Here is a 19905-nt window from a genome sequence, read left to right as displayed (position 1 = left end):
ATTTGTATGTGTGTAATGTGTAACTAGTACAGTGGAGGGGTGTCCAGTCCAGGGCCCAGAGAGTAGAGAGCTGTGTGAGTCGTCCCCGGACAGCTTATGTGAGAGGATGACCATCCTTGTTCAAAAGTTGAGCTCTTGCAGATTAGCCTGGCCCCACTTCTATCCAGAACAATATATAAGGGGACTGCACATTGTTTATTCACTGTGCTGTTTACCATGGCCTCTCATTCAATCATGATATTCATTGTTTTGGGAAATACAGGTCCTGCAGTTGCCACTCTGATAATGGTTCTTGATATAGAGCAGGGCCAGTCACCTCAAGAGCTTAATCTTTGAGCTTGCATGATTGATTACTATAGAACCCTCAGGCTAGGGTTAATTAGGCCTAGAATATATCTGTCGTGTGGTCCAGGGTTGAGCATCTGGGGAAACAGAAAAACAATCAATACATTTTGGAACATTGTTACTACAATAGATAACGTTATTCATCATATTAACAGATTGCAGAATGGGTACAGTACAGTACAGCTCAATACACACAATTGTTAATGGGATGCAGACCAGAGAAAGACTTTCATCTTGTTTACATCAGGGTCCCCCATTTTCAATTCATCATAACATATTACATACATGACATACAGATAGACAGTAAACAACAGCACAGGGACCATCCAATATCAAACTATTGTTAAGGGGATGCAGACCAGAGAAAGACGTTTGTCTTGTTTACATCAGGGCCCCCCATTTGTAATTCATAGTGACAACAGCATCTAAAACAATATATTTATATGTATATTTATATATTGGAAGAGTATATTTATGAGACAGTATATTTTGTACATATGTAACTGTTGTGACAACGTCTTGTGACAAACAGTACTGTATTTACAAATCTGGTATGTCATAAATAGATGTAGCAGTACAACGTCACAGGCAACAACACATACCGCTATACCATAGTGTAACACACAGCAAGAATGTGAAACAAGTTACTATTATTAGTATTGGGTTAGAGTTGTTTGATTTACACTAACGTAATGTTAGATTGCTATCTGAGAAAGTTAAAATGCTAACGTAACGTTAGTCTGTGAGCTGGCTACAACATTTTCCAATGTGTAATCGGAAGTCAAAACGGACTGCATATAAACAGCTGATGACTCATAACTTCCTATCACGTTTGAATAATGCTGTAGAGTTAAGTAAAAATGCATTTCAATAGTAATGTATATGAGTATTGAGAGCTTACCGATGCAGAGCTAAATCCAGTGTTGTCAACAGACGAGTCGCAAATTTACTTCCTAGTTTCCGGAGCTTGAGGAATGTCATTGGGAGAAATCAAGTCACCTGACGTTGTACCGCGTTTTGATTGGTTCCGCAGCAACGCCCCTTTTCACAAACGTAGGTAGTTTTTATCTTATCAACACATTAATTTTCATAAAGATATGACCCAAAAACCGTTGCCAACAAACGGAAATGTGTTATTATAGTATATTATGTAGTTCATATTACAATAACATACTCTGTAAAACCAGATCAATCATTTCATTAACGGAAGCCTCTAGAGACCTTCGGCCCACCGTCTATATCTCACTGACAGACATCAATTTATCTCCCTCTCCGGCCACACCTCTTCCCCCTCCCCAGTCACACAGGGGGTCCCCTAAGGCTCAGTCCTAGGCCTCCTGCTCTTCATCTGCTACATTCTCCCCCTCTGTCACATCATTCGCAAATACAACCTCAACTTCCACTGCTATGCTGATGACACCCAAATTTACATCACCACACAATCCCCCCACAGCCCTCCCCTCAGTCACATTGAATCCTGCATCACTGAACTACAAACCTGGATGACCCATAACCTCCTCAAATTAAATAGCAACAAGACAGAACTTTTCATCATCGGCACCAACACCACCCTCACCAGATCCGGACCCATCACACTCACCATCAATGACTCCACCATCACCCCCTCCCCCCTAGTCCGCAACCTCGGTGTCATCCTCGACCCCACCCTCTCATTTGACCCCCATGTCCGCTCCATTGTCAAAACTTCCTATTTTCACCTCTGCAACATTGCCAAAATCCGTCACTGCCTCTCCCCCCTGCTGCTGAATCCCTCATACACGCCTTCATCTCCTCCCTCCTGGACTACTGTAACTCCCTCCTCACTGGCATCACCTCCCGCTCCCTCCATAAACTGCAGATGGTCCAAAACTCAGCCGCCCGCCTCCTCACTAACACCCGGTCCCGCAAACACATCACTCCTGTCCTCCACTCCCTCCACTGGCTCCCGATCAAGGAACGCATTAACTTCAAAACACTACTCCTCACCTTCAAAGCCCTCCATAGCCTGCCCCCCCCCCCCCCCCCCTACCTGACTGACCTCCTTCTCCCCTACCGCCCCACCCGTTCCCTCCGGTCCTCTTCCACTCTTTCCCTCACTGTCCCATCATCCAAACTCAAAAGCTTTGGTGACCGGGCATTCTCACGAGCTGCACCCCGACTCTGGAACTCCCTCCCTCAGACCATCAGAGACTCTCCCTCACTCTCCACCTTCAAATCCAGACTCAAAACCTACCTGTTCTCCCAAGCATTCAACCTTCCTTACCCAACTCGCCACCATTTCCCCCTGCCCCACGTTCTCTCCTCTCTTGCCCCCCTCCACCCCCTTGGTTTTCCCTTAATCTCCTCCCGACTGTCTCCCCCACTCACTCCCGTATTTACTCGTGGTTTTATGTTCCTGTGTATTCTTATTGTCCTCATTTTCCCTGTAGTTCTATGTTTCTTTGTTTTCTCTGTTTCTTTTTTGCCTATTGTCAGCGACTTTGGGTCTTTGAAAAGCGCTATACAAAATAAATGAATTATTATTATTATTATTATTATTATTATTATTATTATTATTATTATTATTATTATTATTATTATTATTATTATTATTATTATTATTATTATTATTATTATTATTATTATTCATCTTAAAACTTAAAACAGACAGTGGCCACACGCGCACAAACACACACACACACACACACACACACACACACACACACACACACACACACACACACACACACACACACACACACACACACACACACACACACACACACACACACACACACATACACACACACACACACACACACCTCCAATGACCAGCTTTAATAAATAGTCTAGTACTAACTAGTGTACTATATCTCATAGTAAACAATAGATCCTACAGTCAGCCAAAGGAGAATCACCCCTTGCAGGTGAGATAGACCTGTCTCAGCCGGGTCTCCTATAATAATAATAATAATAATAATAATAATAATAATAATAATAATAATAATAATAATAATAATAATAATATTGTTACTAAGTGGCGTAGTGGGCAAGGCTCTCGCCACGAGATCTGGAGACGCTGGGCTCGCCTGTTCGAGCCGAGCGCTCCACATTTGCTTTCAGTTTAGCTGGTCGTCCGTACTAATACACATTGGCCGTATTAGGGGGTGGGAAACTGATGGGTGGGGATCGGGCGTTGTGGACAGCGACTCCTACAGGTCGGTTGGTGCGCCTGCGCAGTGGAATCAGGAAGTGTCGGGGGCAGCGTGAGCCTCCCACGCGTTACTCCTCACCACTGAGAGATCGAGCTGCGCAGGTGAAAAGATGCAACTGCTGTTACCTCAAGTACCGGAGGGGACTTGTGCTATGTATGACTTAGTCCACATTGCAGCCGGCTTGTGGGAGGCAAGAAACAGCGTTCGTGACAGGGGAGGGTTGAATTGGATGATACGAAATTGGGATGGGAGAAAAAATATAGAAAAATGGGAGAAAAAGTTGATCAAAAAAAAATAATAATAATAATAATAATAATAATAATAATAATAATAATAATAATAATAATAATAATAATAATAATAATAATAATAATAATAATAATAATAATAATAATAATAATAATAATAATAATAATAATAATAATAATAATAATAATAATAATACATCAGATTTATATAGCGCTTTTCCTAATGCTCAAAGACACTTTACTTTAGTAGAACTTTTTTTATTATTATTATATATAAAAAGGTGAGAGAGGAAGGAGTTCATGGGTTGAAAGCAAGGGTAAAAAGGTGGGTTTTGAGGGCTATGATACTTGGGCGTTCATAACGCGAATTTGACTCTCGGAATATACTGCCTATCACATTTCATACATTCTTCATTCATCAAAGGGTGTCTCTGTGTCGGGGCAGGTGTGGCTGAAAAACCTGTGGTCGAAAAAGGAAAAAGGGGGAAGGGAGGGGCTTTTGTAGAATATTCTGGGCTGGCAGAATAAGGTTGTTATTATTACCATGAATTTACACATTCTTTCCCGGTTCTCATAACCTCATGGTTCCCATGTCAGCACCGTGTGGTTGGAAATAATGGCCAGAAACAGCCAAGCCAGCTGAATTTATGGCAGAGTATTCAAGATAGCAAAACAATCAAAACCTGCTTTGGCAGTAGTAGCCCACATGGAAACATATTCACTCGCTATGATATCAGGCAAGCAGAGGTAATTATCATATGTTCACTTTCTCAAGCTAATGCTTTAGGCCTACTGCCATAATGCCATTATGCGTATATGCTACCCCCACACTTGGTTGGCAGGCTTGGCCTATAGGTTACATTAGTCCAGGAGCAAATGTAAATGTCCTAACCCAACCCCCTCCAATGTACAGTAAATGACCAAGTATGGTTTTGTCAATATTCCAATGTACAGTTTTGCTTGTACAGTTGTACAGTGTTTGTCTTGTTTACATCAGGGTCCCCCATTTTCAATTCATATTGACATTTATGACATACACAACATACATGACATTTATGACATACAGGTATTTAGTACTGATACATTTGTGACATAAACGGTATTCAAATATACAGTACTGTTACCCATAGATCCTGACAGAGTATATACATATGATGGGGAGGGGACTGTACATTAGGAGGTGGGTGGGTGGGAGAGAGATACGGTGGGGAGAGAATATATACATGCGGTGGGGAGGAGACTGTCTATTAGGAGGGGGTGGGGGGTTTGGACATTTACGGGGCCAGTTTTGAATTGCAGACTCCCGTAGGTGCTCTTTAAGAGCGGTTTTGAATGTGGGTAGGGATTCACATTCCTTTACAGCTTTGGGTAGGGCGTTCCACATTGATGTGGCATAATTGCTAAATGTGTTTAGTCCCTTGTTTGAGGCAAATCTGGGTTTAACATGATTTGTTGAGCTTCCTCTGGTGTTGTGGTCGTGGTATTCACTGACCTTTGGGAAGTATTTTGACATGTACATGGGTACCTTAGTCGTATAGTGTATCTTGTAGACCAGGCCCATTGCAAGTTGCTGTACTCTGTCGTCTACTCTAAGCCATCCTAGGTTGTCAAAGTGGGCAGGGGTGAGGTGGGTTCTAGGGGTAAGGTCAAGTAGTAGTCTGACCAGTTTGTTTTGTGATGTTTGTAATCTTTGAGGTGCTTTGGTACCATGAGTACGAAAGTCTTTCTCTGGTCTGCATCCCCTTAACAATTGTATGTATTGAGCTGTACTGTACTGTACCCATTCTGCAATCTGTTAATAAAGTTTTCAATCAATCAATCAATCAGCAGACAACATTCTTCACTTTTCTTCATGAGGTGGACTTCCCATTAATGTTACTGTACTGTCTACCTCGCCAGCTGAGTATATTGGGTGGCCGAAAGTAGGAATGTGCGTAAATGTGACTTCAAAGCGCCGGTTACATTTGAGTTTTTTTAACCTATAAAATAAATATAGAGTGACCCCCGACAATTTTGTGAATGGCTGCATTCATTCCCAAGCACGCCCCCTAATCAACGTTTCTCCTCTTATAACTCCACCCATTCGGAATGTCTGGACCTTCGCCTCAATGTTAATTGGGTAGACTTGTGTTGGGGGCGGGGCTTCTGTGTCGCTCATCACGAGGTTGGTATAAATGAGACAGGGCCGTTCCCGAGTCTGTAGAGACACAGGAGTCCCACTGACGCTCCTCTGATCGAGCCTGGACTGGAGTGGACTACGACGTTTTATTGATTTCATTGAAAGACATTTTCCCCTGCGACTTTCTGAAACTATATTTCTGCACCGCAGTCTATCTATCGCACAGTGGATACAAAAACTGTTTATTTATTATTAGTTTATTATATTTAATTCGTTTGGTGGTCATGGCTTTTATGATACATCTTGCTCTTTTGACAATAGCAGTCGGCACACAGGTAAGTTGTTATTGACATGACACTCACCTACACTGGACAAATTGTTGACATGTTAATAGCCACGCCACGATGCTTATTTATGCTATGCATGCATTTATTTATTAGTTATGTCGGGTGGGCAATCTCTTAGACAAAGTTCGTTTGGAACCTATAATAACCTACACTGAGCGGAGGTTATTCCTTTTAGTAAATTCCAAACTGTGTCTTCCATATCCAACATGGAAATAAGTCCATATAGCCTACCCTTTTTTAATTCTCCATACGAATAATAACAGACTGCAGCTACTCTCTGTATAGTTGGCTTTGCGACACGTTTGTGCATGTTGAGCACTGTATGATTGACTTGTTATCTCTACGCCCATGCGGGGCCAACAGCAACAAGTTGGCAAAGGGGTGCTGCAACTGCAACTATGACTCAAATCACGGGTATTGGGTACAAAACGCAAGTTGTCTAGACAGTAGACAGACAGTCCGTGTCTAGGATGACTTGTCAGCAATGACTTAACTCAGGCAACTGTTGCCCTATACATTACGGAATATCTCACTAGTCTGTAGGCATAATAGCCTATACACAATGATGTAACCTCCATACATTGTCCACACATAATGAGGAATATTGTAAATGGGAAAAACAACCGGTTATAAACAGCCACATACATAGGCTACATGATCATGATGATGTTCCTAATTTATGCAAATGACATGTCGTCAGCTTGTGACTGCAACTTGTTCCTGTTTGCGGACGACTCAGCCCTGCTGGTCTCTGACAAGAACAAGTTACAGGTTGAAAAAACCCTCAGCTCGGAACTAGGCAGAATCTGCATATGGCTCGCTGATAACAAACTATCATTACACATGGGCAAAACAGAGTCCATTCTCTTCGGTTCAAATAACAAACTCAGCAAGACCGACGGCTTCTCAGTTACAGTGGGTGACAATATTGTCACAAGGAAAGATGAAATTACCTACCTGGGTTCCATCCTAGAGGCTAATCTCTCCTGTGACAAAATGGCATCCAATGTAATAAAAAAAGTCAACCAACGAACTCGATTCTTGTACCGGATCTCCTCTCTGGTAAACAAGAATACCCTGAAGACTCTGGCAGGAGCACTCATTCAGGGGTACTACGACTATGCTTGCACCTCATGGTACCAAAGCACCTCAAAGGCGCTAAAAACAAAATTACAAACATCTCAAAACAAACTGGTCAGACTACTGCTTGACCTTACTCCTAGAACCCACCTCACCCCTGCCCACTTTGACAACCTAGGATGGCTTAGAGTAGATGACAGAGTACAGCAACTTGCAATGGGCCTGGTCTACAAGATACACTACACGACCAAGGTACCCATGTACATGGCAAAATACTTCCCAAAGGTCAGTGAATACCACGATCACAACACCAGAGGGAGCTCCACAAATCATGTTAAACCCAGATTCGGCTCAAATAAGGGACTAAACACGTTTCGCAATTATGCCACATCAATGTGGAACGCCCTACCCAAAGCTGTAAAGGAATGTGGATCACTACCCACTTTCAAAACCTCTCTCAAGAGACACCTACGGGAGACTGCAATTCAACACTGGCCCCTGTAAATATCCTAACCCAACCCCCTCCAATGTACAGTCATTTACCTAGTATGGTTTTGTCAATAGTCCAATGTACAATTTTGTTTGTTTGTACAGAGTCTCCCCCCCCTCAATGTACAGTTTTGCTTGCTTATACAGTGTGCCCCCCCCCCCCCCCCCCAACCACCTCCAATGTAAATTACCCAGTATGGTTGTCAATATCCCAGTGTACCCAACCCCCCCCACCCAACCTCCTCCAATGTACAGTTTCTACGTCAAATGTATATACTCCCTTTTCTTGACTCCCTCTGTATCACAAACAGTACTGTATTTGCAAATCTGGTATGTCATAAATGTATAGATGTAGCAGTACTGACTATCTGTATGTCATGTATGTCATATATGTCCTGATGAATTGAAAATGGGGGACCCTGGTGGAAACAAGACGAAAGTCTTTCTCTGGTCTGCATCCCCTTAACAATTGTGTGTATTGAGCTGTACTGTATTGTACCCATTCTGCAATCTGTTAATAAAGTTTTCAATCAATCAATCAATCAAACACAATGAAAATTGCACTATTAAACTAACTGGAGTTTTGAACACATCAGAAATATAACAATACTATAATAGGTTCATATAGTGTTATAGTATGCGTAAAGAGATTGGCAAAAATATTAGCAAATATCCCAAAATATCACACACACCAAGCAGCTCTTTGTCTTGCAGATGCACTTACATAAGATATTGATCAAATCCTCTTCAGGCACTAGTAGATATTTGGTTTGTTCCCCAATGGCAAAGGACTGGGACTCCAGTTGGACATTACATATCTCATTGGTCTTCTTTAACCCTTTCACTGCCACACGACAAAGGGTTAACCCTTTCACAACTACACTACAGAAGGTTAACCCTTTCACTACCACACTACAGACGGTTAATAGTCTGTGGCATGGTAGTGAAAGGGTTAACCTTCTGTAGTGTGGTAGTGAAAGGGTTAAACATACATCTATCATTGTCCTACCTTAAAACCGTTTAATCTACCCACTTGGCTCTTTAAAACTATTAATATCTCCCCCCACATTGTGGCCCCCAGAAGCCAAACTATCTAAACTATATATACTTCCATATAGATTTCAATGGGGAAATCAACTCCTGAACTTCAGAGAAAAGTAAACTTTCTGGAAGATTGGAAGTTTCTGTAATAATAATAAACTTTATTTGTATAGCACCTTTCATACAGAAACTGCAGCTCAAAGTGCTTCACAACAGAAAAAAAGACATAAAATCAGTTTTTCACATTAGGATCTAACATCCCAACAGGCCACCTGTTTATGGTTTGATTCAGTTTTAAATAGACAAGAGTAAGATAAAATAGACAGAGTAAAATAGTGCAGTGCAATAAAATTGTAGAATAGGATAAAATATATATATATTTTACAGTGCAATAAAATAGTTCTGGATTACTGTTCAACAGTTCAAAGTCATCTTTACCTTCTTTGTTTGGTATCCACAGTTTAAAACTTGACAGTCTTCCCTCCTGTTTTATACCCACTTTGACCCTTTGAACCTCCCACCCAGGGCAAACCTCCCTCTCAGGGTGCAGTTCCCTCTCTCAGGGTGCAGTTCCCTCTCTCAGGGCGCAGTTCCCTCTCTCAGGGCACAGTTCCCTCTCTCAGGGTGCAGTTCTAGGCCTGGGTCCTACACAGGAGGACCATAACAGCACACTTTCTTCCCTCGTTACTCCAGGTGACTGCCAGCTGCCCCGCGGTGTGTCAGTGTCCTGCCACGCCTCTGGTTTGCCCCCCAGGGGTGAGTGCCGTGCCGGACGGCTGCGGCTGCTGCAAGGTGTGTGCCGCCCAGCTTAACCAAGACTGCAGTCCGACGATGCCCTGTGACCATCACAAGGGCCTGGAGTGTAACTACGGCAATGACGTTACCATGGCCTGGGGTATCTGTCGAGGTGAGGATGACAGGGGAGTGGTCGTGGGTGGGTTGGTGGTGGGGAGGTTGCCACAACCACAATGATTGCCACCACCACTCTTGTTCTAAAGAGGAAAATCTTCCTATTTTTTCCCATGGCTCTTTTGCTCCTGAATGCTTTTGCCTATCCCCATTACGTTATGGGGATAGGCAGTATCTCGGTTGCTTCAAAAAGTTGCTCTGGTATCATCAACTTAAAAAGGTATTGATAAACAGGGCAACTTTTTGGGCAGCGCCAATGGTGTCCAAGGAGTTGTATCTTGTTGCCAGGATACATTTGAATATATTTATTTTTGTATCTTTTGCTGGGAATATTGTCCACAAACAGCAATTATAGACCTGCATAACGTATCTCTACACAAGAAACAACCCATGTGTTGAAACAGTCATAGCCCCAGCATTTAGCACATTGTAGGGGAGAACAGGGATGGTTGTCACACTTTTTACTCTGGTGTGAATTGCTAATCATCAAAACATCTTTCAATAGTCATTCCTACATTAAATTGAAGCTTGAAATGTGTATCCCTCTCAAAGAGGAAATTACCTATAAAAGACACCAGACAACCAACCCCATCACAGGGATGGTTGTCACACACTATGGGGTTGGTTGTCACAATGTGTTTTAATGGGAAAAATCTTAAAAAGAAGGCAAGAAGGCAGAACTAAATTTGAAAGTTGAATGCATTGACAAGTTGACAAACCTAACTTAATGCACCTTAATACATTCCCTGCCACGGTTATATCCATCAATGTAGCCTCACTGCCACCACTCTAAGCCCATGGAGATGTTCACCTTCTTTGCAGGGCTATAACTTTTTGACATTACTATGACCCATTCAACATCGATTATCTATTGTTCAGGATGTAGGAACGTTATACTTTTTCATTCATAGATTCTTCCAAAAATACCTTCTAGAATATAAGTGTTATCGTTTTCTGCAGTAATTCATAGAACGTGAGTTATAGGCATAAACGCATATATAGATTATCAACTGCTGTTTATTCCAGATACACGCTATATTAAAAAATGCAACTATAACTGTAGAAAAGCATGTGCATATCGGTGTGTGGAGTGAAGTTGTGGAATAATTTACCCGAATACATCAAACAGAGTAAACATGTGGCACAATTTAAAAAGCGGCTAAAAAAATACACATTGGAAAAATACAGAAATTAGTATTGAGGATAAACAAAGTTATGTTATATTGTGTATGTAGTGCAGTACTATATTCACTGCTGTCAAGTGAATCAAGTTCTCTTCTTGTAATCTTTTAATATAAGTAAAAGTATATTCTATATTGTAATACACAAAATTGTTATATCTAGTAAAATTAATGGAAGAACAAATATAAATGTAAGGGGGTAGGGATCAATAAGCTTTGCTTCCATCTACTCCTTTTTTGGACATGTCTGCTAACCAAACACATTGCTCTTGACCTTTTGTTTATAATTCCTTATTTTATTTTTATGTTTATTTAATTTTTTAATTTGTTGCTATGATTGTTTGGTTCGACGGAACAAGAGTTGTTTGGAGAAATATGGAGAATAACATGTCCTAAAATAAACGCTCATAATATTTTCTCATTGTGTTAGCAGAGGGCCCAGGCGCAAACAGATACGAGGGAGAGGTAGATATGGATTGTCAAAAGTGAGCACTGCTCCTTTAATTTGAACACTTCGAGCCAGGGGTGAAGTGTAACTAAAAAGAATCCAATTGCAAACAAGGGCAGCAACAAAGATATTACGAAAATTGTCTTTACTTCAAAAAGGGTAGCAACCAAAACAAGGAATCTCATAAATGAGAGCAGGTACAAAATCAACAGAGGAACCACAGCAGAGCTGGTAGGGGAAGGCACAACTAATCTACAAAATAAACACTAAGAAAACGAGACTGTAAAAACGAAAACAAAGATGACAATACAAACTGAAAAACTAGACTTACTGAAACATAGGGAGACAAGGAACGAATGACAGCGCAAGGACGAGGGTAACAGCAAGGACAGGATACTCAGGGATCTCAAAACAAGGAACTCCAATAATGAACCGACAACAAGAGTAGGGAAACACACACCAGATATAGGGGGAACAATTAACACTAGAGAGACAGCAGGGCAATTAGCAAAACGAGACACACATGAGGGAAAGGCAGAACTAACACAGGGCTACAGGAAAACACAAGACCAAACACAATGGGGAATATAAACAGGGAAGCACACAGAACGTTAGGTTATGACTATAACCAAGTTCTGTTAGTATAGCGACGCTCGGCATCGCTCTCTGCACTATCTCGCATATGTGCACGCGCACTGAATAAAGACCACAAATGTACCTTTAATCCCAATATTCATCTGACCACACCCCTATCAGCTTACCCATATAAGCAGGGGTGGGGCCACCCACTCGCCTCCTTCCCAAGCTTTCGCCACAAGGCGAGGTCAAAGGCTGCAGCGGCGTCGGATGCCGAGCGACGCTATACTAACAGAACTTGGTTATAGTCATAACCTAACGTTCTGTTACGTATTCGCTCTCGCTCGGCATCGCTCTCTGCACAAGGGAGGCCGAGCGAGAGCCAACGGCCGACAAATACACCCCGCTGACAGCCCCCCCGACCCACCCTAATGGAGGGCACCCCCCCTATTAGGGGCTTCACGGGAGGGCGACGGACCCGACCGTGCGAAGAGGCACTCAAGCAACACAACGCACAGGGTGAGCAGACCGTGGCTTGACCCCACGACTACACACACGCACAACCCACATGCCACCCGGGAACGAACGGAGGAACAACCTCGTTACTGCCCCCAGAATCACGGGGTCAAGGGCAAACCCAACCCCGTGGCAAGGCCGTAGCAGCGGAGCGCGAAGGAAGACCCAGACCCACCAAAAGGACTGGACTCCCTGGAATGGGGGCCCGGAGAAGTCCATGATGCCAGCATCAAGACCCCACCAAGTGGGCACGTAGTGCCCCGCCCCCCACATCGCCAGCGTATTCGGACAAAGGCCCCTCAGCCGAGCGGGCCCCGTCCCCCCAATAGTACACCGCCTGGCACACTGACCCTGCAACAGGCAGTCAGCATGGCCGTAAGCACACAAAAAAGGTTAACCAACGGAAGCAGGCAGCGCACCGGGGAAAAACCAGGCAACAGGCTATTAACCCTAGCCTGGAGACTGCGGACGAGACAGGCGCCAGAGGGGACAGCTGAACACAGCCCCGGCGGAAGGAGCGTAAGCTGGCGGTGTTGCATGACCAAGCCTCCAATTAAAAACCCCCACCCAGAGGGGTCGAGGCAGAGAAGGCTGACACGATTGGCAGACGTCATGAACGTGCAGGGGCACCCTCAAACGGTGAACCCGGGAGTTGACACTGCTCCAACACACCAGGGAATCAACCACATTGGTGTTACCCAATGCGGTGGTTGTTCCTATAACCCCTCAAGAAAAAACTCCAAAACACACCTGCCGGTATACACCGGCTATACCGCAGTACAAGTGTTTCAGTTTCCAAAAAAGGGTTAACCTAGGCCTACGGGTCGACGAAACATTACTTCGGACCGGGCCTGGCGGTACGGGAAGCACAGGGTCACCAGAGGAGGTCAAAAACCACCCCCACAGGCCCCTCTTCGCCATGCGTGAGAGAAGAGCGAAAAAGAATGGAGAACCAGCCCCTAAGCACACCGTACTTGGTATTCCCAGGCGGTCTCCCAACCAAGTACTAACCAGGACCAACCTGTGTAGCGGCCGAGATCCGCCGAGATCGAGCGTGTACAGAATGGCATGGCCGTAAGCCATTACGACAGTGCTGAGTAAAAACGTACCCAACCAGGGTCTCCATAGCGCTTAACCCTGTGACACCCGGACCGACCTGGCATTTTTCCCCCTGAAAAAAGCCCAAGTCCCTCAGGGTACCAGAACAGCAGATCTGCATCCCCGGCGGACAACGGGTTCAACTGATCCGGACCAGCGTGACCAGAACCAGTCCCGTGCCCTAACCACGCCGACATGCCTACTCCAGGAGAAAGGGCAGATATGCGTGTCGATCTTAACATGAAAAGAAGGCGCCACCCAGACGTTCGGGCGAACCGCGCCTGGTGGCCCACCCCAAGGGCGTGAGACCCCTCTACATATGTTCAGATCCATTCCGTCATCATCCCCCAGACATGAACGAGAATCCGTCGAAAACCAACCCAGGTCGTGGGATTGGGTCGTCGGAAGAGGAAAAACCCCCATCTCAGTTGCTTTATAAAAACGCCGTTTTAACCACAAGCAACCAAGGCGTGCCAGTCAGTCGCCTGTTTACAGCGAGCTAGCCCTATACGTGCGTCGGGACACACCCCCATCAATGAACAGGCTATTTAGACCTGTCATTGAATCCCCAAGGCGCCCAGGGGAACGACAAGAGGGGTGTGACACTCCCTAACTCCAACACTTTTTGAATAGAAAAGAAGGAAGCATCAACAGTATGTATCCCAGTCTACACAGCCGGGGGTAAAAAAATTTCACATTTTTACATCCCACCACCCTCCCATAGGAAGGAGACGGGGATCCCCAGAGAGACTTCCCACGCGAGCTGTACAGATTGAAAAGAATATATTGCACCTTGAGCCATGTAAAAAATTGGTTTTAGGGCTCTCCGGGGAAGAGGCACTGAACCCATACACACTCAATAATAGAATTGAATCGAATACATATACAATAGAATAGGACACCTTCTAGAGGGTCCACTCACTTTGACAATCTGAGGAGGAAGGCTCTGTACTCTGATGGAGGCTCCCTCACATGGAAGAAGGAGTCCGAACTCACAGAAGGCCCGAATAGGCGCTTGGTGAGGAGGAGCCCTGACCACCCCCCCTGAAACAGATCCATCACATGGACCTGAACAGCACACGGAAGTCCTACCAACAGAGACGCGCACGGTGACGTACTCTATGGCGGGGGAATTCCTGCGGTGCACACGCCCAATATACCAGGCCGTGGGACCAGGAAACTCCCCCCCCCACCCCCCCCCACCCCCCCCCCCCCGTAACGTGCCGAACCGCCACGTGACGGGAACCTTGAAGGACAGGGGGTGTACCCCTGACCGACAGAAACAAGGAGGAGAGAAAAGGTTACCAGTTCACCCCTTTACGACCCCACACCCATGATACGATGTAATGACAAAAAGAGAATATGACACAGTCATAGTCAGCTCTATGAAGCGTTTGACAGCTCCACACAGCGCATGAGCTAACCTGCTATCTGATTTTTACTAAGGAAAAAACACAGAATAGAGAGGGCCCTAAGAGCCCCGGTCCAACATACACATGTGCTTCTGTGGCCAGTCCAACCCAGTTGTAGGTCACATGACACACACAACCCACCATCACCTACAAAAAATGGCAAAAACACTCTACAGAGGAACGCCGTTTTTCATAATGAGAGAATACATAATTCTCGATTAGTATCGGCCACAGGCCTTGCTAAGCACACACGACAGCGACCAAACAATCTTTTCTTTTAGGAAAATAAAGTTTCTCCAGCAGTTTTAGCACAACCTCAGCAATCAAGCTAAGGGTTACATCGCATCCCTACCACACAAAAGACACAATGTAGTGCAACATGTCTGATAGGAGGATGAAAAAGTCCCCAGGGAACCGGGGGGAAACACAATCCTCTTATTTTACCCTTAATACGGCCAGTTAAAACAGGAAAACCTGTTAATATGTGAACACTGTTCATTGTCATCACAGGCTGAGAAAAGAACATTCTTTTACTCACTTGTCACTAAGCATAGCTTCATAGGTTAGTTACCTTAGTTGTGAGTACACAGTACATATAAACACCATGATGTTTCTCACACAACAACCAGATCATTTTCACATCTGTAACAACAACCCGATTTGCACGGAGAAGCTAACTGCCAGTGACAAAAACAGTTCACACATAACTCGTGTCGTATCCTAAATGCATTGCAGCAACACACGTTTTGGGAAAACATCGTTATTCACAAAACATTTAGAAAAGTAAAACCAGAAGACGTGTTATAAGGTCTGGTCAAACCTTGTCCTACCCGGAACGTAGATCAGCGAAGCGCAGACTCAAGACCCCGTAGACAACACAGCCGATCCTGTGTTGCTCGAACTGGGCAGCGTCGTCGCTCCAACCAGTCGCTACAGTCCTCTTTGTTGACGCAATCCCCGTCCAGGCTCAGGGCAGGGTCGACGAACATCCCCTGTCAAGGATGATGTCGTAGTCAAGAGTGTAAAACATGTTATAATCAAAGCACGTTCAACAGAGTAGCATTAAGCTAACGGCCGCTCCAACCGTTCGGGCGCTACTGCCCCTGCTCGCGAGACGCCGAGCTAACGGCGCACGCGACCAGAAGCGAGCTCGCGGCGGCGCGCGAGGAGCTGAAGCTACCCCGCGCCAGGCCTTGGCCTATAGCAGCAATCTAACGTTACCTAGTGATCACGACATGCTAGCGCCGCAGCTAACAGCTGACTGGCTAACAGTAGGCCCAACCTAAGTAGGCCATGCAGCGATCCCAGCAGGCTAACGCAGCAGCTAACAGCTGACTGGCTAACCGTAAGCTAAGCAGCTATCACCTGAACATGTATACAATGACATAACACTCACCCAGACAGGCCGCCGTTCTGAACCTCTCCTCACTTTTTAAGAGAAAAGAGAAACAAGATGTCAACACTGCTTTACAACGGTGATTTTACCAACACCCGACGGAATCAGCACAATACCAAACTGGCCTGTGTAGCTGACTTGAACATGGATCTGCCGCTATCGCACATCCATGCACATATCTCCTCGTGAAGGAATACTCTCATTTGGATATGAAAGAAGGGGCTTAACACGGGACAGAGAGATACCCACTCGTCCAGAACACACAGGGATCACCAGTGTTAATGGTCGCGGCCCACTAGTTAAACTAAAATGGCTTCAGACCAAGGTCTTCTGTCGTATAGGAGACTGAACAAAGGACCCTAGCCTGGGGCCGGTTTTCATAAACATTGTCAAGTAGCCCCCATAGCACTAACAGACAAGTGAAGCCTGCCAGCAAACATAACTCACCAGAACCAGGAACCCACCGCGTCTCACAACCGCGGCGTGTCCTACAGCCCAGCTGTGCCTTTACCGCAACCAGCACACAGCAAGGACTGCAGTTGGAAAAGCATGTAGCGGCACGAACTCCCAATACGAAAACCGGTGGAGGATTTTTAGAATGATCATCATCTTCCAGACACTCCAGTACGAAGACAATATCGCCATATTTTCTCAAACAGTGAGAGAGAAAATAAAGATATGATGTCAACGTATCCTTGTTTCCCAAAGCTGCTCCTAATCCTTTCTTCCAGCATGGTGTCAAGTGTGGGGATCTACCGAGGCACTTCTTCCTTGTGGTGAAAGCGAGAAGGAGGCGAGTGGGTGGCCCCACCCCTGCTTATGTGGGTAAGCTGATAGGGGTGTGGTCAGATGAATATTGGGATTAAAGGTACATTTGTGGTCTTTATTCAGTGCGCGTGCACATATGCGAGATAGTGCAGAGAGCGATGCCGAGCAAGAGCGAATACGTAACAGAACTAACTGCACAAGAAGACTGAACACTAGACAGAGTAAACAAAACAACATACAAGGAACTAATAAATAACAATTAACAAGGGAACATGACGGCCGGATGAATTTAATGGACGCACAGCAGTCATATCCTGTTTACCAGTGTAACTCGCTCGACCATCCACCAGGCGGCGGTATTGAGCCGTCGTTTTTTTAGCAGTAGGGTCCAGCTCGGAGGTGTATATATGAATTATGAATGCCATGGCGAAAAAATGAAATATTGATCTCAATATCGCTGTACAGCGTGGTCTGGCGGTATAAGCATGGCGGGCAATAACGTTTTAAAGCGTTTCCGGCGGTGGATGTGTTAACATGAACATAAACAGGAAACACATCTTTAGACCATCCTATATAACAAAATATGAACAAAATAGGCCTAACAATAATAGCCAACACAACTAGGCTACATTCATTCACTATCTGAGTTACAGTGATGGTAAATGTAGGGTCTGGGCACTCCAACTAAGCAGAGCTTGTGTGCCCACTGGTTGCACATCCAACACTTCTCCCATACCTCCCCTGAACGGCTGTTGGAGAACGTTTCCATACAAACCAAACAAAAACAATCATCTTCATCTGATGAAGACTCCTCCTGTCTCTTTCTTTTCGGTTTCTTGTTCTTGCTGGTTGCCTTTCCAGCTGGAGTGGAGTGCACTGGGATGTACTAGGCTTGGCAGGTGGTCTAGGCTGGGCTGTACTAGGCTTGGCAGGTGGTCTAGGCTGGGATGTACTAGGCTTGGCAGGTGGTCTAGGCTGGGATGTACTAGGCTTGGCAGGTGGTCTAGGCTGGGATGTACTAGGCTTGGTAGGTGGGCTGGGGTGCATTGGGCTCTGCTCGGTCCTCACCTCAGCTCATCCATCACCTCCTCCAAGTTGGTGAAGAAACGGCCCCATGTGACAACCAACCCCAAAGAGAATGTGACAACCAACCCCAACTGGAATGTCTTGCTAGTATCGAGGCTGTTACGACCCTGGCTCAGAGGGAAGCAACATACAGGGGACACAGACACCAACGGTCAAGTTTAAACCAAAAAGGATATATTTATTATAATAACTAACACAAACAAGAGATAATTGTGGTGGAGGGGGGGGGGAGACACTGCTCCCACAGTGTCTTCCAGCAGTAGAGTGGCAGTGTGTGGGGCGGGGGAGGGCCTTTTGAGCCCTGACAGGCAGCTCCCCAATTAGCAGCTGATTGCTGCGACACAGGAGACAGTGACAAACAGCCTGGCGCGTGACAAGGCTAACAACCATCTAAACCAGTGTTTCTCAACTGGTGAGTCGCGACACAAAAGTGGGTCGCAGGGCCATTTTGAGTGGGTCAGGAGCAAACAACATCCCCAGTTATCCCATTAGTTCCCTGGGATGTTAAGCTAAGAAGTCTGCTAAGAAGGATTTATTATTATTATTATTACCGTACTTTTCGGACTATAAGCCGCCCCATTTTTCGACCCTGCGGCTTATATAACGGTGCGGCTTATATGTGACTCGACGTGACCAAACCCGAAAATGTAAAAATCGAAATATTGCTTTTTTGACTGCATTGAAATGTTATTTATCTGTTCCCTTATTTGCTAAACTTAATACAACTTGTAAATGAGTTAATTCTTGTTATTTGTCCGACAGTATTGTGTCCCAATGCTAATTACATATGGTAATTAAACATTAAAACACCTGCGGCTTATAGTCCAGTGCGGCTTATATATGTACATCATTCAATTTAGCTGCTGCGGCTTATAGTCAGGTGCGGCTTATAGTGCGAAAAGTACGGTATTATTATTATTATTATTATTATTATTATTATTATTATTATTATTATTTTATTTCATTGTGTTTTAGCCCTAGTTGCACTTTTTTTGCAACCCCATTTATCCCATTAGTTCCCCCAAACTTACTGTAGGTCTGTTATGTTAAGCTAAGAAGTCTGCTAAGAAGCATATATTATTTATTATTATTTTATTTCATTGGATTTTTAGCCCTAGTTGCACTTTTGTTGCAACCCCAGTTATCCCATTAGTTCCCCCAAACGTAGGTATGTTATGTTAAGCTAAGAAATCTGCTAAGAAGCATATTATTTATTATTTTATTTCATTGGGTTTTTAGCCCTAGTTGCACTTTTGTTGCACTTTTTTGTGTTTATTTCATCTAGTTAACAGTGCATGAAAGATTGCGTATTACTGCACAAATTTGTTTTTTGAAATAAATCATAGTAGTTACAAAATTTGGGTCGCAACTTAATGACTATGGAAAATGTTGAGTCCAGAGGCTAGACCAGTTGAGAACCACTGATCTAAACTATAGCTTTCCCTTCACACTTTTTAAGGGTAACAATTGTTTCATTATAAACCAATTGTGTAAAAGCCTAGAAGAAAAATACTGATGAAAAACACAAAGTCCTCTCACCTCAAGTTCAGCTGTCTTACTCCAAAGAAGACTATGTAGGTGAGCTCTGATCCCAATTCTGGACATTTCCATACCAAAATATGGGAGACGGCGCCTTTTGGTAGCGAAATATA

General features: G+C 44.5%; 1 protein-coding gene across 1 annotated transcript in view; it reads left to right on the top strand.

The window, feature by feature from the left end:
* The first annotated feature begins 6013 nt into the window (after positions 1-6013).
* The window catches only part of LOC311232254 (CCN family member 1-like), a 32965-nt gene continuing 19073 nt past the window's right edge, over positions 6014-19905 (top strand). The window contains exons 1-2 of the mRNA XM_084318995.1: positions 6014-6241; positions 9557-9770. Of these exons, the coding sequence (XP_084175121.1) occupies positions 6191-6241; positions 9557-9770 (265 nt within the window). The 5' untranslated portion in view covers positions 6014-6190. The remainder of the gene's footprint in view (positions 6242-9556; positions 9771-19905) is intronic.

The sequence above is a fragment of the Notolepis coatsorum genome (assembly GCF_963971535.1).
Source record: "Notolepis coatsorum genome assembly, chromosome: 7".
NCBI lineage: Eukaryota > Metazoa > Chordata > Actinopteri > Aulopiformes > Paralepididae > Notolepis > Notolepis coatsorum.
Note: the sequence above shows the minus strand (reverse complement) of the source record. Positions and strands in the feature narration are given on the sequence as shown.